This window comes from Stegodyphus dumicola, chromosome 3, assembly GCF_044657685.1.
Source record: "Stegodyphus dumicola isolate Sdum_Otavi_A_Nest chromosome 3, ASM4465768v1".
Taxonomy (NCBI): Eukaryota; Metazoa; Arthropoda; class Arachnida; order Araneae; family Eresidae; genus Stegodyphus; species Stegodyphus dumicola.
Genome location: NC_140770.1, coordinates 18,264,530 through 18,285,246, shown reverse-complemented (window position 1 = coordinate 18,285,246; position 20,717 = coordinate 18,264,530). Strand labels below are relative to the sequence as shown.

The 20,717-nt window shown below is 32.7% G+C and overlaps 2 protein-coding genes across 4 annotated transcripts in view; one reads left to right on the top strand and one right to left on the bottom strand.

The window, feature by feature from the left end:
• LOC118195529 (uncharacterized) overlaps positions 1 to 10,585 on the bottom strand; it is a 33,920-nt gene extending 23,335 nt beyond the window's left edge. Inside the window, exons 1-3 of one of the 2 annotated variants that reach the window (XM_035366853.2) lie at positions 10,453 to 10,585; positions 4,603 to 4,705; positions 2,030 to 2,087 (exon numbers count right to left, since the gene is read on the bottom strand). In XM_035366853.2, coding sequence (XP_035222744.1) covers positions 2,030 to 2,087; positions 4,603 to 4,689 — 145 coding nt within the window. In that variant the 5' untranslated portion in view covers positions 4,690 to 4,705; positions 10,453 to 10,585. Of the gene's footprint in view, positions 1 to 2,029; positions 2,088 to 4,602; positions 4,706 to 9,693; positions 9,713 to 10,452 lie in introns of those variants that run through there. The other variant, XM_035366854.2, reaches the window with a different exon arrangement.
• A 525-nt stretch (positions 10,586 to 11,110) lies between these two features.
• LOC118195530 (glycosylated lysosomal membrane protein-like) overlaps positions 11,111 to 20,717 on the top strand; it is a 33,762-nt gene continuing 24,155 nt past the window's right edge. Inside the window, exons 1-3 of one of the 2 annotated variants that reach the window (XM_035366856.2) lie at positions 11,111 to 11,383; positions 11,546 to 11,803; positions 20,360 to 20,554. In XM_035366856.2, coding sequence (XP_035222747.2) covers positions 11,300 to 11,383; positions 11,546 to 11,803; positions 20,360 to 20,554 — 537 coding nt within the window. In that variant the 5' untranslated portion in view covers positions 11,111 to 11,299. The remainder of the gene's footprint in view (positions 11,384 to 11,545; positions 11,804 to 20,359; positions 20,555 to 20,717) is intronic. The other variant, XM_035366855.2, reaches the window with a different exon arrangement.

Here is a 20,717-nt window from a genome sequence, read left to right as displayed (position 1 = left end):
CCTCTGAAAGTGCCTGAAAATTTTTACATAAAGAAGTTGGGTAACTTAACGCATGTACTACGCATTACATGCATGGCATCACCACCAGTACACTCTGACCTGTTCTATGCTTTCAGACGTGCAGCAGAGTACGTTAACAGCACATTTCTTGCATGAGTTATAGGTGTTGGTTTCATGATTTCCTTTTTGCAATGTTTCGTTGAATTCTTGAAACATGTATTTTTAATAAAATTGTTATTTTGCGCTAGGCACACTGCACACACACGCAAAAAAGGACAGTTCTATATCTCCCATTCTACTGGCCCAATTGACAAAATTCAACTTGAGTTTTTCATGTCTCGAAAGTGCAACTTAGGATATGTATTAGATTTACATGTAGCAGTGTTTTAATATAGGTATGTATTTTGACACAAAATCAGACTTTTTTGAAATGACATGACAATTTTTTTCCATATTTTGATTCCACGACTCAAATTGTGCCAAAATGCGAAATTTTGTAAAAAATGACATAAGTAGTTTTTTTAAAAATTAGTGCTCAAAATTTTAGCTCCTCAGTGTTAATTGAAATTGATATATATTTGTTAATATCTTTTTTATTAAACTTACTTGATTCCTTCTTCCAGAATTTGAAATTTAAGCTTAATTTGAATATAATTCACATATTTTTATGATTTATTTTAAAAATTTATATTTTTAAATATTTCTTATAAATTTTTCAAAAATATTTTGAATTATAACCTATAAAACTTTTAACATTATTCTAAGCATATCAACATTTCCGAGATATACGTGAATTTACATTTTCACACTTTTTGAAATTTGGCATATTTAATATAAGTGATAATAACAAACATGTGGTTCACGCACTTTGTTAAAATTATCTGAAAGAATTAACGATGGACCTTTTTTTCCTCTCGTGCATCAATGTAAAATAAGGAAAGTAAGTAGGTTACTATAAATTAAGAATTCTGCTAAGTGAATTATTCTTGGCACAAACTGAAAAAAAGTATGCCAACGTAAATTTTTAAATTTCTCCATAAATGTGTTACCAAAAATTACAGATGTGTACAAGTATACAGAGTTTGCGCAATTCTTTGACTTGTTATTTCGGCTTTGAGTGCCAGCAATTTTTGGCACAGAAAATCGTCGATGTACCGCCAAAAATCGCCAATGAGTACCCATAAATATATTTTTACTGTGTCTTTTATGAGAGAGTAAAAGTGTTTTTTTTTTACTAAATCTCCTGAAACTAGAACCTTTAAGCTGATGGTTGGTAATGATGTTGGCAGCTGGGCTAGCTTGTCAGCTTTGCTTGTTTAATGTTATTCTTGGCCTACTCATCAACTGGCTCGCTTCTGGCCAACTTGGCTAGCTCGTCAGCTCGCTTGTTTCCTCCTAGTGTAGCCTGGACCAAACTAGAGTGATGGGGCGGTTGCTCATGAAAGTTGCAAATATGAATGTATGGGGGCCTTAATATGTCCATATGGGGGGGCTTTTGTGTTCCTTTTATTAAGTGCTTAATTAAGTTTTATTTATATAAGATTTATAAATAAATTTAAATAAGCTTTATAATTTTATAAAAAGATTGTAAAGCTTATTTTAATTAAAATTTATAAATAAAACTGATTACTAGTATAGTCAAGTGTGTGTGTATATATGCACCTACATCGTTACCACAAATGTGCACTCGTGCTGTTGATTTCAGTAGTTTGCAAACAAAATCCGGTTGGAAACAGAAGAAAATGTTACTGAATGAAAATGAACAGTATTTTATAATGTGCGATTTTTTGAAGCAGTTAAATGGGCCATATTCGGCACTAGGGCTGGCTTTTGCCCATCCCTGCTCAACATGTTATTATGATATGTGCCACAATAAACCATCCAAAGCACTATAACTATCATCATTTCATCACCTGCCCCCCGTTTCCAAAAATAAAAGTCAGAAATGCACATAATAAATTTCAAAATGCCATTTTCATCAATAAATAGGTTTGCTTCACAAAAAATAACAACAGAATTTTATAATTACACATAGATCTCAACTCATCAGGGGTCCTTTCATCTTGTCGCAGTCCTTTTTCATTTACCTATTGAAAAATATACTTTTACATAAATAAATATAAATAAATATACTTTTACATAAAAGTACACAAAATCATAAAATTCTTTACTATATAAAATGAAATTGAACAATACTTTAATGAATTTTACATCTACTTTGTTGCACATGCTTTAAATAACATTAATGAGATGTTGAAAAAATATTTCTGATATAAATAAAGACAGCCTTAAAATTCAGTAAACTTTGATTCTGTATTTAAAAACCTACATGATCAGCTTAGCTGCATAAGCCGATCTATTAAATTCAAATAATTAATCTCTTCCTTGAACAATTAACTGACACATATACTTTTGCTTTCACATAATACTAAAAAAAATATTTCTGTACACATAAGCTTCATTTAAGGTAACAATTTTACATTATGAATTATTTCCATAAATTTCCTCTGAACTGATATGGTAATTATCATATCAAGTTGAAGTTCTAAGAACCAAGAACTTACATTCCACAATTAATTTCATAGTTTTTTCCAATTTTCTTCTAAATTAGCTGCGCATTGTTTCTTGAAGATCGTAGGATACTTTCTGAATTCCTACAAAAAGTCACCAATTCATTGGCAACTTTGTTAATTTACGAAAAACCTCTGACAATCTTTAGGGCTCATAAGTTATGTTCTGTTCATAAATAATAATGAAAAGAAACATTTTCTGAAAAATTAGAAATTTTATGAAGGAAAACAAAAATCTATATGGCTGATCACATTTTTATAGCTGGAGAATACTGTTCAGTTTAATGATAGTCAAATAAAAAAAATTCAAATCCGTATGTGGTACATGCATGCATGTAGAATAAGAAATATGGCAATTCTATTGAAATGGTGTGTGTTGGTAATTAGAAAGTACCAATTGCAAATAAGCTGTTAAAATTACTTAATTGGTAGTAAGATTTAAATTACATTCTGCAATTATTTAATAAAAATTTTTGGCACTTTTCCATGATGCACATGCCTTGCATTTTGACAGTACTGCTGTAATAACATGCGTGTGTTTATTCCTGTTTACACACAGTGTGCCAGAGAGAACAACTTTGACCGAAACCATCGAATAGCCCATACAGGGTAGTATGTCAGACTCCCCAGATTTTATCTAAAACGAAGATCTAGCTATCACAGAACCCAAGAGAGACTTAACAATTATCTTACAGTCTCAACCTGCATAGATCATCATATAGATCAGTGTTGCAGCAATCACAATAAAATGATACTATGTAATTTAAATAAGTGTTTTTGTCTGTTCTTGAACATTTCACTTACATACGTATTGTACAATGCCACTGGCAAAGGGCCTAAGCATAGGTATAAGATTTTTATATATGACCACAGAAATGATATACATATTTATTGACTCAATTTATGACGTTTCAATTCTTTGGGCCAATCATATTACTTGTTACAAGGCAAAGAATATGCCAAAGTTGAAATAGCTAATGTTTACTAAAACGAATCAAATTTATTACAGACTGCAGATGAGTTTTAATACTTTCATTGTTAACTGGATTCCAGTTTCCAAATCTAAGCATTTTAAGTTAATTTATGAATAATTCTAATTTAATATCTTAAACAAAACATGCGGCCCCATCACCACAGATATAGGTCAATGTTTCTCAATAGCAGGCCCTTCCAATTAAGTTCCATAAACTTGTTTATGTAAAGATTATGCCAATAGGCAAATTACTAAACATACCAGTCTGTGATAAAATGCTGAAATATTTTACCAGTCCTATGAGTAAATCAGGTTGAAAAACACTGATATAGATTATGATTCTAGTAACTGTGAAGTTAGCTAATCTATTTCTTACCATCCACTCTCAATATATGGTTGTTCACACACACACACACACAAAGTCCCTAGATGATGCTATTATTGGCTTCTCAGCTCAAGTGCAGAATCGCCCACTTATATGGGTGCATATGGATGTGTACATGGACAAAGGAGTGCATAATGCCAAGTTTGTGTAATTCTTTCATTTCTTTTTTGAAGTGAAAATAGGTAGATGTGTACATGGATACTATGTGTAAGTATGTGCAATTTTTTTACTTGTTATTTTTAAGTTGGCAATTTTGAGAAACGTGGGAAGCAGTGGGCGATTCTGCACCTTTCCCGGCTTCTCTTTCAAGGGGCCAAAATGAGTGGCCCTTTGAAAAAAAAAAAAATCCTTCATATATTGTGTAGTTTAACTTACATTCAATTAAAAATAAAAACAGCAGCTATAACTTAAGCTTCTAATTGCTTCTCTGTTTATGATAGAGAATATTTCGTTTTAATATGTGAAGTTATGTCCAAAAATTAAGGCTTCTCATATTTGCTTATTTTTATTAGCAGTAGTTTAGAAACTCAAAGATAGAAAAACTTGTTTTAAGAATACATATATGCAGTAAAAAAAAAGTTAAACCAACTAATACGTCAAGATATGTGAACCATTGAATTAAATTACAGGACTGTTTAAAAACAAAACAAAATTTGAGGAATAATTTGACTCACCAAGTTTGAAATGTTTATTAACTTTTTGAATGCATTAGGTGACATACAGTTATCAGGGGCTGCGATGCGCCTATTGTCTTTACCCATTGTAAAGTTTTCTATTCTAAAAACATAAATAAAGTACATTATGTGACACAAATTTTTAAAAAATTTAACGTACAAATTCGAAAATATTTACATAAAGTATGAAGATAGCTGCAAAATAAATTATACAATGCCTTACAGAAGACACAGACTTCACTTTGTTACATTCAAATTTCATAAAGTGGATACGATATTGAGTACAGAAAATCGAAACTCAATGGTGCAACATTGCCATTTTAAGAAATTAGCCGCCAAGTAAACATGAGCATGTTTTATATACAGTTCATTTCACTTCATCATGAAGCAATAACCAACTGTTTCATGGTAGAAGGTCCTAGCACCAGGGTACCTGGGCCGAAGGCCATACCCCTTATCGAACAATGTGGGTATTTATTAATTTTGCAAGCCATAAAGTGAAAAGTATAATGTAAACAATGATAAAAATTTTGAAGTTGGGAGTGCTGCTAGAAATTTAGAATTGCTCTTCTCTTACATGCACCCTAAGATCACCAAATGTGGCGATATGGGTTCTGCACTAGTTTTTGGCACGATTGCGTGTTGTATGGCAACCCTTTTGACGTTGAATACTCTTTTGCTGGATTGTTTTAATTGCTCGTTGGTTCATGTCATGCGTGTTTTGAAACAGCCTATGTTGCAATGAGAGACGTGGTTGCAAGAAGGTCTGGGAGATTATTTTTAGCGGCTGTGCATGATAGAAGTAAGGAAACGCTGATGCAGTGTATTAAAGAGTGGATTGAGCCTTGTACAACTATTTTTTTAGGATGGCTGGAAATTTTACAGGACAGTTTTGAACATTTATTTGTGAACCATAGTATGAACTTTTTGGATAGTGTGTCTGGCTGTCATATAAATACGATAGTGATTACGTAGCGGCATGAAATTGGTATTTCTGCTGTTCGAAAAATGGTAAGGGAATTTTATTTTATTCATGGTGAGGACATTTTTATTTTATTCTTGTTCTTATTTTGTAGAATGTTATGTTCATTGTTTTTTTAGTATGAATTTCTGTTGTTATTGTTGTTTTTTTGAATTGTTTGAAATTTATTTTAGTTTATTTTGTTGATTAGTGCGTAGTGCCTAGAATGCGAAATTCGTAGATGCTTTTTAAAGTTCAAACAGAATGCCGTGTAGTCTTTGAAATTTATTGCTGCTATGTTAGTTTATTAAAGCGAGGTGTGCGTAGCTCGTAGATTCTTTCACTGTCTAGATTGTGCAATGCATAGATATTTTTTAAGTTAAAAGATATCGCTGTGTACATGGATTCTAGTCAAATATTTTTGGTTAGAAACTACGTTTTTGTTATCTAATTTTTTTTGTTTCAGATTTTTTAGCTTAAATTGTGTGTTCAAAATGTGGGTTTTGCATGTGCAAAAACTGTTTTTGGAGACATTTTAGGCTTAAAGTTTGAAACGTAGACAAAAAATTTAGATAGTAATATAGCACCGTGGAGTTTCTCGCCAAAAATGTTTGACGAGAAATTTGGCAACTTGAGGACGCATATAAGAGTAGTTCCTTTAGAATAAACATTAAGAATTTTCACCTCTCGACTGGCAAGAAACCAGTCGAGAGGTGAAAATGCCAAAGCATCTGGGAAGTTGTTGGAGCTGGTGACTTGAAATACTTTACAGTACAGAAGCATTCGGTGAGATATAAATTGGGAATTAAGTTAAGTATATACTGTAGATTAAGACACTGGTAATATAACTGTACTTTTAAGATGGGAAATAAATTTACTGAAATAAGTGGGGTGACAATCATAAGCTATGTCAATATACAAGAGTGGAAACCAGTAACCAGCCGAGAATAGAATAGGTTATTTATCAAGATACATACATAATAATTCTAACAAGATATAGAATATATATATTTTTAAAGCTTATATATAAGAAATACTATACGCTGTCATCACTTTGCATAATTATTTCTTCAAATATGTTAAATAGTAGGAAAAGTTTGTCAATTGGGTTTTCTGTCGATTGAATCTCTGGCATTTTGGCAGAAATTTTCATAATTACATTAGTTAGTAAGAGTCCTTTGAACAGATTACTTATTTCTTTAAGAAAGTTGAAAACTTCACTCGGGGAACTCAGGTTAAGTTGTTGCTATTATTTTTGTTTACATCAGAATTAGTTGGTTCTGATGAATGTCTATTAGCCTTGCTGCCATTTTGGGTAATATTTGCATAAGATATGCCATTAGTGACCTGACAATACTGAGTTTTTATGGACTTCGTAATTGTAATTTTGTCATTATTCAAGAGAAGATTAGAATTGTTTTTGCTAGGTTTAGGGAACTTGGAACCACCCCTGAAATTGGCGGTATGTCCCTCTTCCAAACAGTTACTACATCAAATCTCTTAGCTATGCATTCAGAAGTCTTATGATCGCCAGCGTACTTGACGCAACACAGTCTGAATTTGCAAGTATCCGAATTGTGATGGAAGTGCTGGCAGTTATATGACTGCACAACACTTCCATTCACTTTATATTCAACAAATTCTACACAGAAAAGTAACAAGTATTTGATTGCATAAATTTTTTCGACCCCTGGAACGTTTTCTATTTGGATTTGGAATCGTGGCATGGGCACCTTAGTCTTTAGCCTGTGCATTTGGGTTATTTTCCTCACTTTAAATCCTAAATTAAATACGGTACAAAATCCAAAAGTCTATTATCCAGAATGATCTAAAATCCGGACGTCAAAACCACCAACATTTTTCTGGTAGGCTTTACACATGCGCATTTGATTCCCCCCCTCCATGCATAATAAAACACCTGGAGAGTCCTGATTCTTATTTTCACTTGGCCACAAAATACATTACCTTGTTATTGAAGAAGCAACCATTTTAGCATAAATTTGTACGATCAGTAATTTGGTTCTGTTGCTTGGCACATATCTCAAACTGAAACATTCCACATAGATACATCATTCATCTGACGCCAGTCTGGTGAATAATTATTTATTATACTTTTCTTTCATCACCACATGTTTATCAAAACATTGCCACTTCTTGACTCATGCAGCGATACCTAATCAATTTTTTTTTATGTTAGTAATTGAATAATAAAGGAGTACAGTAACCTTTTATGTTGACATTATGCTTGACGATAATTACACATTTAAGTTAAATGCACTAAAAATTGTTGATGAGGAAAATTTTACCAAAAATTTCTCTCCCTATGCTAAAAATAGATTTTGTTGATGATACTCATTACCCAAAGATTACATTTAGAGCTATTTGAATTAAGAATAATTGATTTGTTCTTCACATAAACCCAGAACCAGTGCCAGGGCTCATATGGACGCACAGAGTCACAAAATTTAGGACCCACAGAGTCACAAAATTTAGGACCCACAGAGAATGGATCAGGTGGTAAGATATCTAGCACCAGCCCTCAATAAGGCTTACGTATTTATGGCTCTACTCTTATATGCACCCTATTATGACCAAATGTGGCAATATGTGTTCTGAACTGGTTTTTGGTGCAACTGTGTGCTGTATGGCAACCCTGTTGACGTTGAAAAATCTTTTGCTGAAGAGGTTTCATTGCTCATTGGTTCGTGTCCTGCGTGTTTTGAAATGGCCTATGTTGCAATGATAGGCATGGTGGCAAGATTTCAGACACGTATTTTAGATTGTGTGGAAAGTAAATTTAGTATTAAAAGGTACAATGTTGGAGTTAACAAAGGTGAATCGCAAAACAAAGGTGAAATTTTCCAATTAACGGATTTTGTAAAGAAATTTGGAGATGCGGTAATAAATGAAGATGATATGAAATAAGTTTTTCAGTGTAATGACAATGCTTCTCAATCATCAATTTAATTACTGAATGGTGAAATCTGTAGTATGGTTCTAGATCCAGAAAATACCACAACTGATAATGAAGAAAGTGACAGAGAAGTTACTGAAAACGAGAAAATTTCGATTGATAAGTTAGTCGGAATTCTCGAAACAGCAGTTACAGGACTTCAACAATGTTACTAAACAAGAGATTATGTCTGTCTACAGAATTAAAGAGAAAGTATAAGTACAAAAAAACGAAGCAACTTAAACAACTTGCATTGAAAGAAATGTTTAATAAACTAAACAAATAAATATTAAGCTTTTTTTTGTAAATTTTGATACCCTTTAGATCATAAATACTTCATTATTTCATAAATCGCGATTTCATATTATATTTTTAATTTTATAATTTCTACATGCCATCTTACTAGATTTAAACTGATGATCTAATATCTGGAAAAATCCCAAATCCAGAATCGCCGAAGTCCCGATTTCGGACTTTGTGCTGTAGTTCATGAATGTCATTGATGGGACAATCTAGCGGAAGACCTCTTACAACTTCCTTTACTGTTCATTCATAATTCTTTGTAATGAGGTAGTGATCCACTTTTAATTGGTCTAAATAATTAGTGATATCTCCACGATCATCTTCAGAAATTAACCTTACCAGTTAATTCAGTTTCCTGTCTCATTTTTTTCAGAAATTCCAAGTACTTGATATCAGGCTTAGCCATTATGGGTTTAATTTTTGGAGCGACAACATCAATAATTTTTGTTTCCATAACATTTTTATTATCTGCAACATCTTTGGATAAATTGTTGAATTTATTGCTTAGAGGGATTCCAATGTTACTTTTGATTAACATAGATGGCCGGGCCCTTTTTTTGGGCTAAGTGAAGCCATCAGCATCTAAGTATTGTATTATGGAGTGTTTGCTTGATTTTTTGGACGGCTGTTTAGGCATAGGGGTTTTGGAAGTCACAGTATTTACATCAATCAGTATCAGAAATTGGTAGGTTGAGAATACATTTTTCATTTGTATTCATAATACAATCATCATCCATAACCTTAGTATCATTAGAATTAGCATTATTAATGGGGTTTCCATTAATTGGAGATACATTATTAGGGATAGCATGTAATATACTATTACCAATTTTAACATAATCAGATTGCACTTCACCGAATGCTTTGCACTTACTTTCGAATAATATGAGTAATCGTTCGCAGATTGCTCTTTTCCTTGTGCGGTAAAGTGCAGAATCGCCCACTTATTTGTTTTGCATTTTTTACAAGAGTAAGAATTGGATTTTTGTCAATTTTCTTTGACTTTTAAGTGAAAATAGATCAATGTGTACATGGATAAAGTCAAGTAAGTGCGGCATGCCATTTTTGTGCAATTCTAAGATGTCTTTTTAAGTGAAAATAGGTCGATGTGTACATGGATAGCGAGTATATGCAATTCTTAAAAACGCGCCAAGCAGTGGGCGATTCTGTACTTTCCCCTTCTTTTGTAGTGGTCCATGTTAGCAGGCATTAAGGCCGGTTTGAAAACAGCGAACACATCCAGGGTTTGATTGATTACGGTCATATAATTCAGAAGTTTACGAGCAACCGCTCTAGCATCATCCAAGGGGGGAATTCTTTTCCCCCATTTGAAATAATCCAAAATAATCCAAGGGAAGCACTTATAAGCTCATCACAATTCAAGCAAACACCATCAAAAGCCGAATCATAAATGAAATAATTCAGATTTTCCAAGAGCACGAAGCTCGTGTGATAAGATCTCGGCAATTTCGTCACCGCACATCGACTGGATTCTCGCAATAACCAACATACAATTTGGCTAAAATTCAATTATAAAGCATGGCGTAAAATTATATGCACTATTTTATAAAATGTACAAAAAAAAAAAAAAAAAAATTTCAATCTAAAAAACATGCCCATACAGGCAACATACTCTTTAGCTCTTTATCCTTCTAGCTTTTTTGATCACTACTTCTAAAGTTTGCACTATTGTTTATAAACATTCCCAGCGATTGCAATCCATAGGAATAATCACATACATTCTTTGCTATTTATCACGTGGCCGCGTCCAGAATGTTTAGAATCTTTTACTACATAGTATTATAATTAATGCACTTAGAAGAGATTTTTACTAATTCTTTTTTAATTTATCTTACTTTCGGTGCAGGATTTAAGTATAAGCTACGCAAGCTTACGAATAAGTTTAGGCCTCCCCCCTGAAAAAAAATTAAAATATAGTATAAATATAATATTAAAATAAAATATAACCAAGGTCAACTAGATCTAGATGGATATCTAGTTGGACTTGGTAAAACAGACTTATAAAGGGCTAAATATCTCAAATAGCTTAGGGCCTCATCAAGTCTAAATCTGGCCCAGTTTACTTTAAAAAAAATATTTGAGCAATATTTTTCATAAATTTTTGGAATACATTGTTATATTTTAGCTGTTTCTCAACCACTTTAAATTATTAAAGGATCTGACTAATATTCAAAGGATAATAATTCATCTCAATTAACGGATAATGGATACAATATTATTGTACGATATGTATATTCTTTGGTCAGATGAAGATTCTTCCTCTGAATACTGTCATTGGGATTTTCAATCATAAGATGAAAGTGATCTTGTGTTTTAAACTTTTAAATGAATTAAGTGTCCTTTTCGAACTATGACATAAATAATTAGTTAAAATTGCATTTAATTTATTGTTAAAATAATGAATTTACGTGAATCTACATTTCTTAATTAGTATTAAAGAGTTGTATATTTAATGTAATATGTATTTACGGAATTCTCCAAATATTTGTATAGCTGTATTCTTAATTACATTCTTTTCCTGTGCATATGGAACGAAGCGTGATGTAAGTATTGCTTAATTTGATCAAGAACAACAGAAGAAATCGTTAATACTTACCTTTGAAATACTATAATGAAATTCGTAATAGATATTCATTATGTTAAATTATATAGTTTCATATTTTGTAGTCATTTCGTATTTTTAATAAAGAACTCTTATGTTACAGATACACTGCACCATTTATCATGCCTTTGATAAAAATGAAAGTAAAGAAAATGTGGATGTATTCCATGTGTCTGCTACAGGTTCTAAAGATACAGTTCATTATCTATGGAGCTCTTATAAACTTCCTAGTGTAATTATCGCAAGAACAACGAGTGATACTTTGCTAAATGTTAGCCTATCAAAACTTCGTACATTTGTAACTGATGCAATAAAATTCAGCGAAACCCCTATCGAGTACGTTGGGCTTACAATTTCAGAGGTATTTTAAGTTTTGTATCATATTGTAGTGTTTTATTGGATAAACTGAAATTAATAAATGCATAAATAAAGGATTTGGTTAATATGAAAGACATTAAACATTCTTTAAATAATTGATGTAGACAGTTTGTGATGCAGTAAATTTCAATATTTTATTACTGCTGTATTCTTACAAGTATAAGCCTTAATTTGGGGAAAGTGCAGAATGACCCACTGCTTGGCACATTTTTAAGAATTACACATACTCGGTATCCATGTACACATCAACATATTTTCACTTAAAAACACAGATGCCATGTACGCATCGACCTATTTTCACTTAAACAGTCAAAGAAAATTGACAAAAATCCAATTCTTCTTACTCTTGTAAAAAGCGCCCAAACAAATAAGTGGGCGATTCTGCACTTTAGCCTTTAATTTTTACCTCTAATTGAAAAAATATTCTCACATAGCCTGTTTATCGTCTACAATATTTATTTTTATTTTGGAGGTGTGAAAGTAGCTGAAATAAAAATCGTAGGTACAACTCTGATATACGCCCTAATTTCACCAAATGTGGCGATATGTGTTCTGCACTGGTTTTTGGCGCTATTGCGTGTTTTGTATGGCAAACCTGTTGACGTTGAAGAATCTTTCACTGGAGTTCGTTAGTTCGCATCATGCTCTATGTCTGAGAAGCTAAAATGGTGGAAGTTGTTGAATTGAAGTTCGGTAAAAGGAAATATCGTCGTGGCCATTCTGTTGAAGGGCAGTGGGTATTTGGAGGTGTGGAAAGAAGGTCTGGGAGATTATTTTTAGTGGCTGTGCATGATAGAAGTAGGGATTTGTGATTATTTGTTAATTTATTTTATTTGTGAACTAAAGTATGGATTTTCTAGATAGTGTGTCTGGGTGTCATATAAATCCGATAGTGATTACGTGGCGGCATGTTAAAGGCGGTATGAAATTGGTATTTCTGCTGTTAGAAAAAGCATTGATTGATGGTTAGTGCATTTTATTTTATTCTTGTTCTTATTTTGTAGAATGTTATGTTCATTGTTTTTGTAGTATGAATTTCTGTTGTTATTGTTTTTTTTAATTGTTTGAAATTTATTTTAGTTGTTTTGTTGATTAGTGCGTATCGTCTAAATTGTGCAATTCGTAGATGTTTTTTTAAGTTGAAACAGGACGCTGTGTATATGGTATTCTTTGAAATTTATTGTTAATTTATTAATGTGAGGTGTGCATAGTTTGTAAATTCGTTTGTTGCCTAAAATGTGCAATTCGTAGATGTTTTCTTAAGTTGAAACAGGACGCTGTATACATGATATTCTTTGAAATTTATTGTTATGTTAATTTATTAAAACGAGGTGTGCATCGTTCGTAGATTCGTTCATTGCCTAGATTGTGCCATTCGTAGATGTTTTTTGAAGATAAAACATATCGCTGTGTACATGGACTCTTGTCAAATAATTTTGGTTAGAAACTTTACGTTTTTGCTATTTAAATTTTTTGTTTTTGTTTCGGATTTTTAGCTAAATTGTGTGTTCAAAACGTAGATTTTGCATGTGCGAAAACCGCGTTTTTGGAGACATTTTAGGCTTAAAGTTCGAAATGTAGACAAAAAATTTAGATAGCAATATGGCAGCGTGGAGTTTCTTGCCAAAAATGTTGGGCGAGAAATTTGGTGACTTGAGGGCGCATATCAGAGTAGTTCCAAATCGTATTTTGACACACTGACAAAATTTTTATTTTTGGTGGAAAGGAATATACTTCTGCATTTAGCATCTCTAATTCACTGAAAACTGTCAGAGTTGTCTGGAGTCTAATATTTGTTTTGACTTGGGTTTAATATTTATCTAGTCTGCAGTCTAGAATATAGTTGTCTGTAGTTTACTAGTATCACTCTTACCAGTATTCCACATCATGTCAGCATAACCTGCAACCATGGCTAAACTTGAACAGTCCTATGTAATGTTCACCTCGCAACAATGGATTTTGAACTCTATCATTGAGCATATACTGCTGTGTTGCCATATGTTTCTATCTACTTATTTCTAATCATTTGCATGGAAGTACTCTGATATGCGCCCTCAAGTCGCCAAATTTCTTGCCAAATATTTTTGGCGAGAAACTTCACGCTGCCATATTACTATCTAAATTTTTTGTCTACATTTTGAACTTTTAGCCTAAAATGTCTCCAAAAACGCGGTTTTTGCACATGCAAAAACTACGTTTTGAACACACAATTTAGCTAAAAATCCGAAACAAAAACAAAAAATTTAGATAGCAAAAACGTAAAGTTTCTAACCAAAAATATTTGACAAGAATCCATGTACACAGCGACATGTTTTAACTTAAAAAAACATCTACGAATTGCACAATGTAGGCAACGAACGAATCTACAAACTACGCAGACCTTGCTTTAATAAATTAACATAACAATAAATTTCAAAGAATACCATGTACACAGCATCCTGTTTAAACTTAAAAAAAATTCTACGAATTGCACAATTTAGGCAAGGAAGGAATCTACGATCTACGCACTCCTCGCTTTAATAAAATAACATAACAACAATAAATTTCAAATAATACCATGTACACAGCGTTCTGTTTCAACTTTAAAAAACATCTACGAATTGTACAGTCTAGACACTAAACAACAAAATAAACTGAAATAAATTTCAAACAATTTAAAAAAACAACAATAACGACAGAAATTCATACTAAAGAACCAATGAACATAACATTCTACAAAATAAGAACAAGGATAAAATAAAATGCACTTACCATGAATTAATGCGTTTTCGAATAGCAGAAATATAAATTTCATACCGCCTTTAACATGCCGCCACGTAATCACTATCATATTTACATGACAGCCAGACACACTATCCAGAAAATTTATACTATGGTTCACAAATAAATAAAATCACAAATTCCTACTTCTATCATGCACTGCCATTAAAAATAATCTCCCAGACCCTCTTTCCACAGTTCCAAATACCCACTACCCCTCAACAGGATAGCCACAATCATATTTCCTTTTGCCGAACTTCAATTCAACAACTACCATTTTATCTTTCCCTCCTATCTTCTCAGACACAGAGGCGAACCAACGAGCTCCAGCGAAAGATTTTTCAACGTCAAAAGGGTTGCCATAGAACACGCAGTCGCGCCAAAAACCAGCGCAGAACACATATCGCCACATTTGGTGAAATTAGGGCGTATATTAGAGTTGTACCATTTGCATGTATAAGCTACATCCCTGAATTTCATCAGCTTTTCTGTGAAAAAAAAGTATAGCTTATACTTACGAGAATACGGTATAAACATTTATTATTTATAAAAAGTTATGAAAAGTAGAATTTTCTATGAGTTTCAGCATTAACATTTTCTTCAACTATGCAGTATGTGAAAACAGAACTTTTTGTGACATTTTTTATACAATAGGAGTTTTGAACAGTGTATTTGCGATTATAAAGTCCAGAGTGTCGATGACCTCTGATGACTGCCTGCTTCTCCTCTCCTTGAGCCGTGTCACTACCTGTTCTCCTTTGAAGAATCCGAGACGTGCCAAGAAATGTAGTTCAGTGATCGCCTTGTGATTCTCGAGAAATGTAGTCCAGTGATTGATTGCCTTGTGATTTTTTGCACTGAATTTTCATGAAATTTGGTTATCTAAGAAGGACAGCTTCACAGAAAGGAAATTTTTGCATTCTCTATCGTTGGACCAAGTGTTCCTAACAGAATCTGTATTGAAATCGAGGAAATTTTAAAAGGGCTCAGTTGGGATTTGATAGTCAAATATGCACCAGCAATTGATCAACATGTAAAGTATATTAAAATTTTATAACAGTTATTTTAATTTAATGAACCTTTGCTGTCTTATCTAGTTTCAACTTATAACTTCCTACCAGAATGAGTATTTAGAATCGTGTTGAATGCAAATTAGCAAGAGAATAGTATAACTAAAGTTGAACTGACTTCGATGGAGAGTTGGGATTCCTGAGTAGCGAACGTTTGCCTTTTGCACTACATCTCTCTAAGCTGTTGTAGTCTCAGCCATATTATTACGTGCCTTTTGATAGTTCACCGATTAGTTTAAGATTATAGGCCAGGCTAAATCTCTTAGTTCTTACTTCTCACTTTTGAGTTTAAACCCAAGCAGAGGCTTTACTGTACGCTTGGAGAAAGGGTCCGACTGTTAATCTTATTTTGAGTGAATAAAGGGTAATTAATCCTTCTTGCTTTCTGTTCTTGGAAGTAACTGATTATTCACTTAGCATTTCACTAGATTCCTCGATGCTTAATTTAACAGAGTAAAAGTAAGGAACTCTATAAGCATAATCAAGGTCCCATTGATTATGAAAAAGTTTTATAGACAAAATTGATAATTGGATGCTTATTGATCAAGGAAGAAAGCCTATAAAATAATTCTTAAAAATATAAGAAGCACTATGAAGAAAGTGCCTATTTTTAGTGAAAATAAATATGCATTCAGCTCTTATACAGTTAATGAATTAATTAAAGATTCAAGTCCATTGGACCCATCAGTGGCTAGCAATTGCACATTGAATGTTAAAAATCGATAACTGAGAAAACCGACCCTGGTGGTGATGCATGCTTGCAAACATTAAAGTAAGGAGTGATGAAGATTCCTTATCTCATCTTACAATACATTCTGCCAGACATTCCTCAATTGTTGCTCTAGCTCTGTTTCATTTTGGGTTGCATGAATCTAGTGGCCTATCATATCCCATAAATATTAGTTTGGCGAAAAGTTTTATGACCTTGATGGCCAAAGAAGAGTATCAACAGCTGGAAGACAGTCTAGAGATATGTGAACCATATGAAAATTAGCATCATCCTGTTCGAAAATGGCTCTAGCAGGGCGTAAGGTTAATACAAGCTGTCACAGGATGTCATCAACATATCATTCAACGGTTAACACTATATGCAGGATGACTAGTGTTAGCCTGCTGTCATGAGAGATATCACCTCCACAGCATCATACCAGGAGTGATGGCTGTGTGTCTGTAAAATAAAGGCCAATTGGGACTACTAGTCTTGGTCTCTACACACATAAACCCAATGTTCATCTGCTCCTTGATTGTAGTAGGATTCATTGCTGAATGCTATGTGATGCCAGTCAACTGGCAGCCATGATAATCAAATTTATGATGTAAAATAAGAGAGGGTAAATTTTTTTGAAGGAGGGGATTTAAGAATTAAGCAGTATTATGCCATATAATAAAATAAAATAAAAAATAAAAATGTATCAGTACATCAAGTTTAACCATCCCAATAATTGATATCAAGCTTTTGTACTATTAGAATCTGCAATTTTGTTTTGTTCATGTTTATAGAATAAAAAATAATAATAATACAAAAATCACAAATTAAATCAAATAAACCATTTTTTTTTCAAAACTTTTTGTTTACATTCTTAGTTTAATTGTTATGTTTAAGTTTATTTATATACAGTTACTTATTATGATTGGATTGTATGCTGTATATTACAGAGTAAACTGTGAGAGGTAATGAAGAAAACCGTTATTTTAAAAGGAATTGATGCAAGATAAGTGTTGAGAACACTTGTGTTAGACAAAGCATCATATTCCTACAGAAATGCAGTGGTTTCTTTTCATCAAGCAAACTCATTAGCCCCATTATGACTTGTTATGAGAAAAACATATATGGGTTAACCTTTGGATTATGGTAACTTGACGATTTTTTGGCGAACAAACCTGCTACAGCAACCTACTAGTTTTTGTTTCGACGGCATTTTGTTTCCACGAAGTAAAGGCATGTTTTTTTTTTTACTCAACATTTTTTTCCGACAATCTGCTAGCCGAATTACGCTTATGCTTGAACTTTTATGGAACAAAAATGCTTAATCATGACGAAGATTAGGTGCGAAATTGGGAGAAAGTGCAGAATCGCAAACTGCTTGCCGTGTTTTTAAGAATTGCACATACATGGTATCCATGTACACGTTGACCTAGTTTCACTTAAAAAAACATCCCAGAATTGCACAAAAATGGCATTGCTCACACTCTTGGCTTTATCCATGTAGACTGCTAAAGTCCTAGCTATAGTAACCTGTATCACCTTACCAAAATGTCACCAAACTACCTGTTACCATATTCCAAAGATTAGCCCATATATGCTTAATACAAAAAGCAAGAGAGAAAAATAACAAAAGTGCAAATCCATGTGTATTTCAACAGCTGTATGTTATGGACATCTCTGGGTTGGCCATATAAATACTTCTTGATGACATCCTTGTTTACCATGTAACTATTTTGACAGCATACTGCATTGCTTCATGAATTTTTTTTTTGTGAATTTCTGTTTGGGGATGCAAATAATCATAAGTACCTTTTTTACTAAGCACTGAATATTGCCATGGAATTTTTATTGAGATGTAGTTTCTTTATTTGTCTTCCAGAATGTGCTTTTATTTATCTTAACCATCCAGATTTTCATTGGAGACTAGTGCGTGTTTGTGGTGGGGGAGGGTAATCAGAAAGTACCAAATATCAATTTGCTGTGTTAAGAGTATATGCAGTTTGCTAAAATTTTGCCATTAAATTCTGTTTTGAGAAGAACAGACATTTAAAAATTATAAAATAAGCTTCATAAATAGTCGCAAAAATATGGGTTTGAGAATAGAAACTCAAATACTAATAAATAAATGAAATATAATAATACAGAGGCTAGCAATAAATGATACTCTAAAATGAATAGGAGGTCAGATGCTGAGTAAACTGTGTAAGGTGGTATCATTACAAAGTTACACTTCAAAACTGTAATATTTTGACTATAAATAATATAGAAGAACAGATTGGGAGGGTCAGCAAGAGAAGAGAATACCAGTAGCTGTAACTTTCTCTCGATGTACATCTTTACTTTGACATGCATTCTCTTGAATTTCATTATTTTTTTAATCATAAATTATTAAATAAAATAATTGTAACATGAGATACTTGCCATGTTACAAGAAGCCTACAGGAAGGATTCTTTGTCCAAGGCTGAAGTCTTTAGGTGGCACAAAACTATCGATGACGGAACAGAGGACATTGATGATGAATAATGTGGGCTGGGCGTCCATCAAGTTCTCAAACTTCAGACAATTTGGCTAAAATTCAAGTGCTCTTGGACTCTGATTGTTGGATGAGTGTCTGAATAATTTCGAAAATCTTGGGACTTACAAAATCGATTGTTTATCAAATCATCAGGGAAGAACTTAAAATGTGAAAAATTTGTGCCAAATTGGTTCCAAGGATTTTGATCAATGGAAAGAAAACTTTGAATATGAATTATTGGAGTGTGTAATGAGTAACCCTGTTTTTTTAAGTGAGTGATTACTGGTGACAAAACATGAGTTTTTCAGTAGGATCCTGAGACAGAGTGACACCCCCCCCCAATCTCATCATGATGCTAAAGTCCATGTTCGTTGCCTTCTTTGACACATCTTTGACAAGGGAATAGTGCACAAAGACTTGCCACCTGGACAGACAGCTAATGCAATTTTTTAGAAGAAAGTGCTTCAGAAGATGAGGACTCTAACCAGGCATAACTGCTTGAAGCTCACAAACGATTGGATTTTGCATCATGATAATGTGCTAGTCCACACCTCCTTCAAAGTGACTCAGTTCCTGACAAAACACAGCATCGTAATGCTGCTCCCACCATCTTACAATCCCGATCAGTCATCACCGGAGTGTGATATTCCCTCGGTTAAAATCTTAAAGGTCATCGTTTTGACAATCTGGAGAACTTGTAGAAAAACATAACTTGTTCTGAACAGCATTCCAGTTGAAGACTTTCAGGTGGGCATCAATGGATGGTAGAGTCACTGGCAACAATATATTAATACAGGAGAAGGCTATTTTGTAGAATATTAAGTACCTGTAAAATTATCTTCAAATAAATGAATTTTATGGAATCAGTCTCATTACTTTATGGACAGACCCTGTATGATGTTGCTGGGTATATGCTGTGCTTTGCAATTTAAATTTGCATGGGCGAGTATAAAATTGCCAGTCAACAGGATAATTCATCTTTAGTTATGAGCCAAATTTGGACTGATGTGGTTATATAAAAGTACCTAATAAAGTTATCTTATTATACATCACTTTTAATGTTTTTTCCAATATATATATATATGTATATATTTTTTTCAGTTGCTAACAATTCTAGATTGAGTAACTCAAGGAACTAAGATTTACTAAACCTTTTGTAATTTTTGTAAATTATACTAAGTAACTTTTTGTAATTAAAGATGACTTCTGTAATTATAATAAGATATAACTCCATAGGTGGATTTTAGAATATAGTCTTTTGAGGTAATGAAATCTGTTTAAATTATGGTTTCTAAAATATTCCTCATAAAGGAATGATCTAAATATTTTGATTTCTTAAAAGTAATGTTGGAATTCTTATTGGTTGCATTTCTTTTATTATTATTTTACTGTTATAAATGTGTACTTATGTAATAAATGAACATTTATTTTATGATGCAGTAAATTTGATTAACTTCTTTCTTCTTTTTAAAAATTTTTTAATATAGCTGTTAGAATTCACATATAATAGTGATACAGCAGAAGTGAATCATCCAAATTCTACCAGAAAGTTAAATTTAGAATCATTTTTGTGGTCAAGTATGAATGATTCATATAGTTGTTCTCCTAAGGCAGCCAGCACAAAATTGAATTCTTATGACAACGATGATGATTTCAGCAAAAATGGGACATTTCAAGTTCAGGTATGTTTCACTTGTTAAATACTTAATGTTATTTTTCATTGTATTACAGCCAGTATTGTAAAAGTTTGCTTTTAAATACTGTGTTGCTTAATTTTGCAGAACTGGAATAAAGAAGTTATAGCCAATTAACTATTTATAAACCTTTAATCAGGCAAATATTCAT